The sequence below is a fragment of the Rhea americana genome, unplaced genomic scaffold (genome assembly GCF_003343005.1).
Source record: "Rhea americana isolate MKP2758 unplaced genomic scaffold, rheAme1 scaffold_59, whole genome shotgun sequence".
Lineage (NCBI taxonomy): Eukaryota > Metazoa > Chordata > Aves > Rheiformes > Rheidae > Rhea > Rhea americana.
Genome location: NW_028186745.1, coordinates 3,604,061 through 3,617,315, shown reverse-complemented (window position 1 = coordinate 3,617,315; position 13,255 = coordinate 3,604,061). Strand labels below are relative to the sequence as shown.

At 37.5% G+C, this 13,255-nt stretch overlaps 1 protein-coding gene across 6 annotated transcripts in view; it reads left to right on the top strand.

Annotated features, from left to right (window-relative positions):
• Positions 1–1,033: 1,033 nt before the first annotated feature.
• The window catches only part of GK (glycerol kinase), a 33,754-nt gene continuing 21,532 nt past the window's right edge, over positions 1,034–13,255 (top strand). For 4 of the 6 annotated variants that reach the window (XM_085319465.1, XM_085319464.1, XM_085319462.1 and 1 more), the window contains exons 1-9: positions 1,034–1,298; positions 6,371–6,444; positions 7,103–7,209; positions 7,770–7,847; positions 8,839–8,918; positions 9,808–9,945; positions 10,586–10,695; positions 11,128–11,194; positions 12,303–12,320. In XM_085319465.1, coding sequence (XP_085175591.1) covers positions 1,221–1,298; positions 6,371–6,444; positions 7,103–7,209; positions 7,770–7,847; positions 8,839–8,918; positions 9,808–9,945; positions 10,586–10,695; positions 11,128–11,194; positions 12,303–12,320 — 750 coding nt within the window. In that variant the 5' untranslated portion in view covers positions 1,034–1,220. The remainder of the gene's footprint in view (positions 1,299–6,370; positions 6,445–7,102; positions 7,210–7,769; positions 7,848–8,838; positions 8,919–9,807; positions 9,946–10,585; positions 10,696–11,127; positions 11,195–12,302; positions 12,321–13,255) is intronic. The other 2 variants (XM_085319461.1, XM_085319463.1) reach the window with 1 other exon arrangement.

Genomic DNA, 13,255 nt, shown 5'->3' with positions numbered 1-13,255 from the left:
ATCCATATTAAGGCTCCTAGCTACATGCTGAAGTATTAAGAAAAAAAGGTCCATCAGAAGAGTTGAATCAGACGCCACATAAAATATCACTACTTAGCATTCGCTTATCAGACAGTACTGTTGACAAAATACCATGAGTTTCGACAGCTATTGCTAATAGGGAGTTAGAGCAAACAAAAATCTCTTCACTGGAGACTAAGCAGGGTGCTTTACTGCAACATTTCACTAGTTATCATTTGCTTTAGTCAGCATTATCAGCTTTTGCAATTCTATCATGGGTCTTGCAACACTAGCAGTTTTTCTTGAAGCACTAGTTATCAACATGTAGTAACTTAAAGAGGATTTTTTTTTATAAGTTAATAAGTATTTCTGCTGGATGCAGAGTAAAGCTCTGAAAGACARAACAAACCCTTTCACGCCTGCGAACATTTTTCAGCCGACGTCACGGCCGTGAGCAGGCTGACTCACAAGTTTTGAACGTCTCCTTGCCAATATTCACTGCCAGCAGACGCTTTTCCCCTGCCCAGAGAAGCGCACTGTCCTGCCTTGGCACCTCCAGGGCCTTCACTCTCCAGAGCTGCGTACCGCCCCGTGCAGCCTTAGCGGAGGCCAGCCAAGGTGTTTCTGGCCGAGTAAAGGAAACAGGGTCGCCCCGGCGCACGCCGCCGCCGGACTGAAATGACCCCAGCTGGGCGGCACTCGGCGGTGCCCGSGGGCCCGCCTGAAGACCCTCGCCACGGGGCCACCACTCCCCTCACGGAGCCCCCCCCCCGCCAACGGCTCTCCCCGCCGGCGACACCCCTCAACCGCCGCCGGGGGCGAGAGCGGAACGTCCCCCCCCGCCCGCCGCGGCCGTCACGTGACGCCACCCCCGCGCCCCGCCCCTCCCGTCCGCCCGCTGCTCTCCCCCGCGCCGTTGGCCCGCTTCCTGCTCCTCCCGCCCCCGCCGCGCCCCGAGCGCCGATTGGCTGCCGGCTCGCCGAGCGCAGGGCAGCGCCCCCGGCCCCGCCCCCCGCCCTGCTGCCCGGCTTCGCTCCGCGAGCCACGCGCCGGCGGCCGCCGAGCCGTCACGGCAGCGCGAGCGCGAGCGAGGCCGGGGGCTCGTTGCCCTCCCCGCCCCGCGGCCGTTACCCGCGCGGCTCGCTGAGTGCCCGGCGGGCGCGTGAGAGCGAGCGAGCGAGCGAGAGCCTCCCAACCGACCCAACGGCCCAGCGAGGCTCATGGCCGCGTCGGACCGGATGGTGCTGGGGCCGCTGGTGGGCTCCATCGATCAAGGCACCAGCTCCACTCGCTTCCTGGTGAGCGCATCATCACGGGGGCTGGGGCGGCCCCCGGCGCCGCGGGGGTGGGCGGCGGCGGCGGCTGCTCCGCGGCCCCAGGCAGCCGCCGCTTCTGCTCCTTCGCTCTCTCGCATCCTCGCGGAGCGCAGGGGGTCCGCAGGCCTCTGCCGTGCCCTTGGGGAAGGGCAGGGCCGGCGGGCGGCCCAGGGCTGCGCCGCTGTCGCTTTAGCTCCCATCTCCTGCTCTGGGCCGGCTTCCCTCTGCCCCGCGGCTGGCCTGAGGCTGCKCCCCCCCGCGAGGAGGACACGGTTGGGGGGGGGGGAGAGGGCGGAGCCGCTGGGTCGGTCGGTGATGTCCTCCCCGGCGGCAGCGGTTTCTGCCTGCCGCTCCCGCTGTATCGCGCGTCAAGCAACTGCTTGAGGGTGCTGCAAAATCTCGCTGCTTTGAGCTGTCTGCGTCTTGAATCTGTGGGGTATCTTGCCTTGAACTAGATCAAGTGGGCAAGGCGCTCAAGCACTGGAGAAATACTTCCTGCTGAATTGTCTTTTAAGTGCTTGTGATTAGCTAGTGTTAAAACAGTGCAGTGGCTGTGCTGTGTTGCCTTCTAAAGCCTACTTGGGCCTATGGGAGTGACACGTGCAGTTCCTTAGGCCAAAACCTTGATGTCAAGAGTTACACATCTCAGGAACTGTAGGTATTCAGGTGGCTGAACTTGCACATCTTATGAGAGATGGGCCTGTTTAAAAATTGGAGGGAGACAGTTTGTTTGAAAATGGGATGATTAATAGAGCTTTAGTTTAAGAATTACAGAATGGGTAAGGTTGGAAGGAACCTCTGGAGATCACCTAGTCCAACCTCCCTGCTCAGGCAGGGTCACCTAGGGTCTATATATTTCCATACTATGCAATAGACAGTAGCTATTATTATTATGAGATATGAAACTTACTATATAAGCTTCCTGCTTGCAAATCTCTGCACATATTGTCCTAACTCCCAGTCAGTAAGTCATGGGAGTTTGACTTAAATCCTGGTGACAGTTTCCACTGTTACTTGATTACACAAACAATGTGGAAATGAAATTGAGACAATGGCTAAATAGAACATGTTGTCAAATGTGCATAATATTTTTCTGAAAAAAGGGAACATCTTGGTTTGCTTTTGCTATTTTTTTAGTGCTTCTCTCATGTGGGATTTTCTTTCATGAGGCAGGGGACTAGAATATCTTCTTGACCTCTGTTACCATTATTACTCAATATCATGACCTTCATGGGATTGTCAAATGACAAAGCAGAGTTCTGGGGGTGGAGGGAAACACCAAACTGGCAAATGACACCAGCCAGCTATCTTGAATACCAGTTACAAGACCCTTTTTTTTTTTGGGGGGGGGGGAGAGGAAGAAAGAAAGAAAAGTTCCGTAAAACACCTGAAGATAAATTGTATCTGCTTTACATGTAGAGCTGAGTTACTAGTATAACTTAAATAGACACTGCAAGCTTTAAATTTACACTCAAATTCTTTTTATAAGTTCTTCTAACAAGGTATTTCATACACTAGATGCATTCATCAATAGTTTGTATACATGTGGTTTTATCCTTTCTTTAAGTAAGTTATATTTACTCTTTTGGAAGTTGCAGAACCTCATATGAATGAATGAAAGAGATCATTCCCCCCCCCYTTTYTTTTTWWAAAAAAAAGGGCATGGTATCTGCCACTATTCTCAGTTCCTTTTGTATTCATTGCATTTTTTTTCAGTTTGTTTCAAAATATGGCATTCTCTTAAATCTGGCAGTGTGATCAAACTATTATGATAATAAAGCTGTGTGAATTTGAGCAAAAAGATTTTCATCACTAAAATTAAAATCAGAACATGGGGAGAGAAGCAGGCAAAGTGTGCAGTGACCTATTACCAATCATGTCAGTCCTTCAGATAATGACTAACATATACAYCTGTAAAAATCTGTGCTGGAACAAGATTGCTACAGTTAGAAAAGAGACTTTACTTTGAAATATTTAATGCTCAAATRTAGTGTGGTATGGGTTCTTTTGGTATGGGTTGTTTCCTTGGCTCTCTTTTACCTCTTGATCTTTACAGTGTTCGTTGTTTTGCATGCCTTTCCCATTGTTCTCTCTGTACACTTTTTTATTGTTTCCAAACATTTTCATCTTTGTGTCGGGGCCAAAAATCAAATCAAATTATTGTTTACTTTGAATGTCTATTATCATGTATGTATTGTCAGTATTATTAATGTGTTATTATCGGTAATACTATGCAACCCCTAGCTAGACTGTAAGAGAGGGGGGCATATGATTTTGATGAGGATTAAAGATGTGTGGGTGAAAAATTGCCTAGCCCATTGGGGCCCAAAGTGTAAAAGTCTAAATGGTAGCCAATTTAGAAGTGGTGTTCTTCGGGGCTTATTCAGTGAGGGCTGAATATCTTCATCAACAGCCTGAATGCACTTTCATCAGGTTTGCAGATAACAACAACTTGCGGGGAGCAGTTGACTGGAATTCCAGTTGGAGGAATGGCCTGGCAGAAGTGTTGACCTTATCTGAATTGCTCATACTTTTTGTCACCTATTGCTTTTACTCTTTCACCACTGTCAGAGAGAAACAAGGACAGATTTTTTATCTATTTTTCGTAACAGCCCCTTGGAGGGGCTCTAATTTGTTCTGTTTATTCCCTACTGCTTTTACAGTCTGCCTTTAGGTTTCAGTGTAATGTCTCAGTTACCTGTGGCTTCCTTCTGTGTATCAGGATTCTAATATCAATATAGAACATGGTATTGTTCTGAGTGAAACTTCTTAATCCCTTGCCCTGAGGTACTGGGAGTGTCTGCTGCTTTTGTTGAGGATGTTAAAAGCTTGTGTTTGGTTTGTGATGTCATGTTTACCTAGTTATTCTCTATGGGCATGAAAAATCTATGCATTTGTATTGTTATTTTCCCTGTTGAGATTTATCCCTGTTAGAATGGCTTGCTTAGGAGGATACAAAAAGTCTTCCTGAGTTAGAGCTTCTGCCTTTATTATCAGGTTACACACTCCAGGTTCCATGAATGACCTTGTCTAATTTGTAGTTATTTCCTGCCGGCAGTATTAAACCTCATGCACTACTTTCTATATCAAGGAATGTTGAATGAGTCTTAACGTTACTAACAGACCAAATACATACARGTTTAAAGAAAAAGTCTTCTATCTTTCTATCTTTATTAGTTTACCTTAGTAAACTTTACTAGGCTTTTGTCGTTGAGAGAATTTCAGGATTTTTCTATTTGCTCTGTACATAGAAGAATTAAATCCCTTTTACTAATTATACAGGGTAACGTTTTAAGCTCCTTATCCCATTATACGTGTTCTTTCTAAGTATATAGTGCCAACAGACCTTAGCCTTTTTTTTTAAAGTAGAGTTTAATGTCAAGGCTCAACCAGCATTTGAAACACAGATAAGTAGATACGATGAAAAGAATATAGTGGTGTTTTTTCTGTGTAATATTTCCAACTGATAACAGACAAGGAAGGAGAATCTGTGCTCTTTTAAGAAACTTTTTTGTGTGTTTTTGTTTGGGGCAGGTGGATTTAGTATTTTCCAGAGAGGTTGTGCTGTCTCCATCCTCAGAGATTTTCAAGATCCATCTGAATAAAATCCTGAGCAATCTGGTCTGATGTCATAGCTCACTCTGCTTTGAGGAAGAGGTTGCACTAGAGATCTCTCAAAGCCCATTCCAGCCTAAGTTATTCTATGTTTCTTTGATTTTGATATATAACTAAAATATTCATAAACCTTGAAGTTTCACTTTAAAGATGCACATTAGGGCTTCAAAGAAATTAAAGAATCAGAACTTCATTATCTGCTTTGTCATAAATGTTTTGAAAGTTCCAAAGTAAACTTGACTATCTAAATGAAATCAAGAATTTATGGTTTTAAAACTTTGAGAGAAATTCYTACAACTTGTGGATTGAAAAGAGATCATTGCCAAGGAAGTCCAGAAAAGATAGTACCACTTGTGCTGCAGTCATATCCCAGATAATAGATGGGAACACCTGAATTCTGTACTCTGAGAATGAGAGTATTCATAAATCTAGCCCTCCTCTGCTTGCTTACCATAAAAAGTTAAGATGGTGTCCTATTGTCACGTTCTGCAGTTAGCCATTCTGCTGTTAGATTTTGTGGTTAAGTTGAATGATATATTTGATATCATCTTGAGGGTATTCGTAGCTTGGCCACAATARGTTACTTTCTACAGCAGGCCACTGATGAAAATCTTTGTTTCTTCTGGCTGGACTTCTACTGCAAGGTAGAGCCTCTAGCCTTAAGTTCAGCCATTAGTAGAAGTCTTCAAGATTCTCTTCTTTGCTTTTTCCACTGTAATATATTGAAATCTAATCCATTTTATGTAAGTTTTTTTTTTCTCTCTCTCTCTCTCTCTCTTTTTTTTTTTTTTTTTTTTTTTTTTTTTTTTTTTTTTTTTTTTTTTTTTTTTTTTTTTTTTTTTTTTTTTTTTTTTAATGCATTGTGTTGCTGCAGTGAGGGTTTTCCTTGTCAGATTTTTTCCTGAGCTTGGTATTTGTAGATTCAGAAGAAGCTGGATTCTGTTTAGGTGCTTCTTCTTTCTTTGCAGTTTGGTTCCTTCTGTGGTTTCCAAATCAGATGTGATTCTCTCTTAAAATCACTTGTCCTAAAAGTGAGAAACAGCGTACTTGTGGCATCAGTGTCAGAGCAGGAATTAGAGAAATTGTATTGTAAATAACAGTCGGTGCGTTACTAACAGAGAGATATGTTCTAAAATATTTCATCAGGCTAATTTCTATAAATTCCACAAAAAAAAAATGTAGTTCTTTTCTAATCCATCATGAAAAAATACTGGTTATAATTGACAACAAAGCTTACCAAAGTATTATTTGCTCACTTAAATATAAAAATGTATCTAAACCAAGATTAAATGTATGGTTAGCTTTTTTGTTGATGATAGACAAGAAAACAACTATCAATTCTCACCTAACTGTATTTTTTGAATAGAAATAGTATTTATTTACTGCTGTTTAAACTTGTTTGTGTTCATAGTAATTTCAGTAGTGTGATCTATTTACAGGTTTTTAATGCAAAGACAGCAGAACTCTTAAGTCACCATCAAGTTGAGATTCAGCAGAAATTCCCTAAAGAAGGGTATGAATCCTCTGCTTTTTTAATTTGTTTTGTACCTTTCAGTAGAACATTGTTAATTTCATATATGAATGATTAAAACTGAAGTTGGTGAATAATTATTAATAACATGATACTGCTATATAAGATTGTGTGGTAGGAAAAATAATATTAAAAAGTATATTGATATCCAATATGTGCTCTAAGTTAGACAAACTAAAATTACTTAGTTTAAAGTCTCTGACCAATCRTTAATCTGTCCTCTGTCAATCTTGTTTAAAGTGGTACAGTGGTCATTCTGACAGTTTAATCATATTCCTTATCTTTGTCTATGAAAGTTGCTTAGTTTACACTCTGWTTTTTTATTTATTTATTTTGTACTTAATTGACCTAGCATTTACCTCTGAAGCCCTCTGTATGGAAACAAAACAAAATAATATTCTCTATTTTCTACAGATATTTTTGCTGTGAAAATACAGCTTAGTGTTCAAAATGACTTTGGAATTCATTAAACTTTTTCTAGATGTGTAAAATATGCTTTGTAATTATGATTGTGTAAAATGTTCAGCTGGTTCTGGTTCAGACTTGGAAACCTTCCTTATTTGTCATAAATGTAACTTCTGTGCGGATTTTTATTTATTTATTTATTTATTTACTAACAAGTGTTTACTGTTTGTTAAAGATGGGTGGAACAAGACCCAAAGGAAATCTTAAAATCAGTCCATGAATGTGTAGAAAGGACCTGTGAGAAACTGCAACAACTGAACATAGATATCACTAACATAAAAGGTATTCCTAGTACTTAAGGGTAACTGAGTGCTTTAACATACTCATGGTTGAGCAAGTCAGATTCTTTGCTTTTTAAGTCAATATAGAGAAAGGTGGCAGCATATGTGCCTTCAGAAAAAATGYTAGCTCTTATTGTTTGGGAGGAATAACTAGAAGAGAAGTTGTTTGTACATATAAGCAATGCAAAATCTGCAAAGCAGACTTCCCTAATCTTGCAAAATCAGAGACAAGTGATAAATGAAAAAATGATGCCATTTAAAATAGGACCTCTTGGCAAAAACTAATTTCTCTGTCAGTGTTGTTGCCATGTCGTTTTGTGGCAAAATGAGAGAGAGATATAAAGCACATGGGTTAAGCAGCAAAAGATGAAAGATCAGTTTTTAGAAGTAATATTTCTAAATTTTAGCATGAAAAGGTTGGAAACATTTTATTGCCCATTTACTTTCCTTTTCTCCTTACCTGTTCCTTCCTCCTCTTCACCCCACTCTTCCCTCCCTCACCCCCTAAAAGGGGAAAACAAACCTTCTGAAAAGGATACTTCTTTCTATTTTATCCTGAAGCCATTGGAGTCAGCAATCAGAGAGAAACAACAGTGGTTTGGGACAAGACAACTGGAGAACCTCTTTATAATGCCATTGGTAACTACGAAACTTTCTGCATATGTAATATTGTAAAATGAGTTCATTGTAGAAAAATGTTTTCCTAATTCTATGAAGGTTTCATTGTGGCCTACTAACTACTTTGATTTTGGTGATATCTCTCATAAGCTATGAGTTTGTACAAACAGGTGCAATTAAGGCCTATTCTGTTTACAGTTATTACTTAATGGATTAATAAGTCGTTTTGTGGGCTTTTAACAAAAACRCAAGGCCTTGAGGGTTTCTGTCCATCCTTAGCATGTAATGAAGCTCTTACTTATGCTTCTTTTTAAATGAAGGAGCTTACCAAATTCTCAGGATTCTTTTGATTCAACTTAAATGGAAAAAAAAACATTTTAAGTAGATTAAATGAATACTTATTGACTTGGATTTGCATTTTTAATTTACTGTAGCTTTTTCAAATTATGTCAGCAGAGAAATGGTAATTGTCTGGTTTTGCTCTTAGCCCATGACAGGTGCAAGATAGTTTAGTTTAGTGTAATATCATTGAAAGAGCAGGACTGTTCTGTGTTCAAATATATGTTGTTTATTGCTTTATCTTAAGCCAGGCTATGCCTTGATAGCTCTGTCATAGTGCTTTAGTTCAAAGTTTTCATAGTAATAGTAAATAATCAACCTCCTGTTTGTTTTAACCTTCTAAATTTGACATTCACCTGCTGTAAACTCAGAAGTATAGTTAGTCATTTCTTTACACTCTGATAGAAAAATATATATCCTATTATGTGGAAAATCCAATTCTGATTTCTGAAATCATTTGTTCTTCTAAATAGAATGAGTTTCTGACCATTTTTAGTTTTTACAATAACGCGTTAAATATACAATGGCAATTGTACAATTCTTCCAGCTATTTGAAAGTAAAAAAGGAGAAAGGAGTTTACTGACATGAACTCTAGTTTTGTAGGAGAAGCTCATAAATGTCACTATTCATGTATTAAAGGTTTTGATGAATTAATTTTATTTGGGCTTTTAGTGTGGCTTGACCTGAGAACGCAATCAACAGTTGAACGCCTTCTTAAAAGAATCCCAGGAAAAAATAAATCCTTTTTCAAGGTAACACATATTCCAGAATATTTAGTTAGTAGCTGAATACTTACTGCTGTAGTATATAATGATTTTATGACATGTGTGCTTAAAATTCCATGTAACAAAGTAATTTGGTCGTAGCTTTCAATCTCTTTTTAGTTTGTTATATAATAATAAATGTATATAGTAGTATACACAAATTTGAGACTGCAGAAATGTTTATTTTCCTTAAAATAACTTGATCACTCTTCCTATGTAGCTCAAGTTAAAAGCCAAAGGGTAATTGTCAGTGAGACTTAATTATGTGGTTTCTTTTTAAAGATAACATGACTCCAAAAAATTAGCAGCAAGTTCAGAAATCTCACCTGAAAAACTTTTTATTTATGTAAATATATCATTACATTTCTCATTTTATATCTATATTATTGAAATTAATTGAAATCAAATTGAAAATAGGGAAATATTTTCTAAAATAATTTATATATATGTATATATGTTTAGGATAAATACTTGCAAAATAGTGCCATAATTTAAGTGGAAGTACAATATAAATACCATCTTTCCTGTGTTGTGTTGCTCTTTCTTCTGTTATTATTGCTTAATGTCTAGTCATATGGAGTTATCTCAGATAAGATAGGACTTCTGCAAACAACTATTTCCACATAAGTGGTCTTTGAACTGTGTTTRGATCAACTTTGACCTTTGTCCATTAATCCACTAGTTGTTTGGTTATGATATTTTCAGGCATGCATATTGTGTACTTTATACTTATTTAGAAAACAAGCTTCTGTAATTTCTCTGAGTTTTGGTCTTGTGTTTTTCACTTTTTTTCATTATTTTCACATATAACTGTAATAATTGTGGAAAGGATACTTACATGGTCTTTATTTTATTTTCTTTATTTTTAATTATACAGTTAAGGACTGGTCTTCCACTTAGCACTTATTTTAGTGCAGTGAAACTTCGGTGGCTTTTGGATAATGTAGAAGAGATTAGGCAAGCAGTTGATGATGGAAAAGCTATGTTTGGGACTATTGATTCATGGCTTATATGGGTATGTATTTATGAGTCTCTTTTTTTAATGGATTTCTATTGACTATATCATACAAATTCCTAGCAAAAGCAATTTTTGGTGGAGGCACTGGCAAACCCAAATTTTGAGCATCTTCCTGCTGCTTGTACTATATTTAACTATAATCTTCTGAACAATGTAATAGTTTCCTTCATTTAAAAAGGTATTTTTTGTCTCATACAATAATTCCGCAGATGCACTTATGAAATATGACCGGTTTAGGAGAATTTATTGGCAGAGTGATACAGTTCTAGCAAAAGCATTGTAGCATGTGATACTCATCAATCACACGGTGTCTTCAGTACAAGCCATTGAAGAAATTCTGTTAAAGTTCTTTACAGGATGAACTTTTATGTCCTCAGTATCACTTTTTTTTTTTTTTTTTTTGGTAGGTATTTATGTGTAATTTCCATTTATAGGTTGTAGTAAAATTCTATTCATTCTTTTGGAAAATCTTCTCCCATACCTGTTTTTCATTATATTGGGTCTGTCTCTCTAGTTGTTGCAAAACTAACAGAGTTTAGAACTGAATTTAGAGCTTTATGAACTTTGAACTTCTTTGTACTTTTTTGATGTAAACTTGTAACTTTTCTTGACTAATACTGTTGATATGCTTATTCAGAGTTTAACAGGTGGGAAGAATGGAGGTGTTCACTGTACAGATGTAACCAATGCCAGTAGAACAATGCTGTTCAACATTCATTCCTTGGACTGGGATCCTGAACTCTGCCAGTAAGCTCAGTTTTTCATTAGTGCTCTTATTTAATAGATTTCTACATGATTTTTTTAAGGAACAATAACAGTAACAATGTCACCTAGACTAAGATCATTAATTATTGTTGTATTTACTGTTATCCGTAAGAATTGAGGTTTATTGTTGTCTCCAAATGTCCAGAAACATTGTTGGAAGAAGAATGACTTCCCCACACAGAAGAATTGGATGCATCTTCAAGTACTCAAATATATGTTGTTTTACTCAATAATTCAGTATCATGTACTGTAAGAATTGAAGAAGCACACAGTCATAGATTAAACCCTAGAAATCAAGGTTCTTGTTGTAGGTAGTTTTTATCTTTTAGCTTAAATTTATTTAAGAAAATAAATGCAGACTACTTTCTGATTTAACAGTAATTATATACATAACTTATTTTACATTGTGTTCAGGTTCTTTGATATTCCTATGGAAATACTTCCAAAAGTACGAAGCTCTTCTGAGATTTATGGCCTGATGGTATGTTTTTTTGTGTGTATGTGAAGTTAATCTCGTAAAAATAAAACTATATCAATATAGACCATAGGGAAAAACTAGTGCCATTTTCTAGACCAGTATTGCTATTACTGTGTCATTATCTAATGTTGTGTAATATTATGGAAGGTGATAATTTACTGCTTTCTATTTTAAGCATCAAACAGGCAAAACAAGTTGGAAGAGATTTYGATAAGAATAAAAAAAATATTTTTATTGTCAAGTACTTACTAATTTTGAAACTACCAAGCAGAATGCAGTTTATTAGTAGATTAAAAGTAATGAGATTTCTGTGAGTAGAACACAATCTTTATACTTCTTGTACAACTGAAATTTTAATAGAGGTGATGAAAATTGCTATGGAAGTTTTCACAACCTGGGAAAGCTGAACAAGATGTATAATGTCTCATTTCCACATAACTGAAGGCAAGATTTTGTCTATATGAAATGTAAAATCTAAGTGACATCTTAGATTGCCTTCTTCTTGAAAAATAATTCCCCTTGCAGTGTATATTTATATAGCAGTTCAGTTAAAAATATTTTGGAGCATTGTGATGTTTTCTTAATCATACTGCTTTCCATGCGACTATGAATATTAAGAGTGAATTGTTGTCATGGGGCTGAGGTCTCAAGTTTACTTTATTACAGCATCGACTCTTCTGATACCGTGTTGTCTAACATATTCTTTGATTAAGTAAAGATGTCAGAATAGAATATGCTGGATATTGAGATTTAATGTAGCAGAAATTCTTTTTTGTAGTATTTTGTCCTCTTGCTTATTTGGAAAGTACAGACAAGCATTTTATAGTTAAAACAAATTATAAGAATTTTATATGAAATGTGATTCTAACTTTCATGAAACCTGAAGTATTTTTAATAGTCGATTAATGAAGATGCAGGTAGGAATCATAGCTGACTTTTAGTAATGTGAAGAAGTAGATTAGGAAGAATTGTGTTAGGCTGAACAAATGAGGCAAATGCAAAAGGCGCTACATTGCAATGGCAACAGAATAGCTGCTCACTGTAAATTTGAACTTTTATTTCTCTTCCCTTTTCCACCCATCTTTTCTTTTTCTTTTTTTGCTGACTGTAGAAAATCTGTCCTAGCCTGGTGAGTAGAGCCTTTCATTAGGCTGGTCACCCATGTCTCATTCATTCTGTTCAGATACTGTGCATTTCCACTGATGTGAGAATAAGTAAAACCACATTTTCTAGGTCAACAAATTTGGCAAGTATATCTAAATGTGAGACACTGTAATTGGAGTTCATCTCAAAGCCATTTCTTAATTGTAGTCTTTACTTATATATTTGCTTTAATTTACAGGCTGTTGAATATTGTTTCTCATAGTGCTCAGCCACTGGCTAATAAATGTTGGCTGTCTGGTTTGAACGAAGACTGTGGGCTATTTTGTTTACAAATATTCATTCTATTATGGTGAAACTTTAGATTCTTGCAGTTTTAAGTGCATTTATAAACTCAATTGCCTTAAATCCAATTAATTAAAATGAGAATTAAGAAAATAGCCAAGATTCTTATTGGAAATGCACATGCATGGCTTCACTGAAAAGAAAATAGCCAAGATTCTTATTGGAAATGCACATGCATGGCTTCACTGAAAATGCATTGTCACAGTTCCACAGAGAAACAAATGACAGAGAGAGGTAAAGACTGACACAGTATAGATTTTTTTACCTACTGCAAGAATGTAACTGAAAAAGCATGTGTTAGTATATGGAAGAAATTCTATAAGACTTAAAATGTTGTATCTTAAAATGAGGCATCTGTCTTTGCCTAATCTGTTATCATAATCACATTTTTTGCAGTCACTTTACTATTTTTCACTTATGTGTTTTAAAATTGTCACACACTGCATGTTTTTGTAAGCCTAATTTTCTGTAAAGTATGATTTCAACAAAATCTAATTTAAGAACTGGAAGGGGGCATCATGTATATTCGTAAATTCCCTGCTCTGTTTTTTAGTGTTTTAGGCATGAACTGCATTAAGCTGAAGTCTGATGTACACCTGAACTGAACCATGTTGCTGA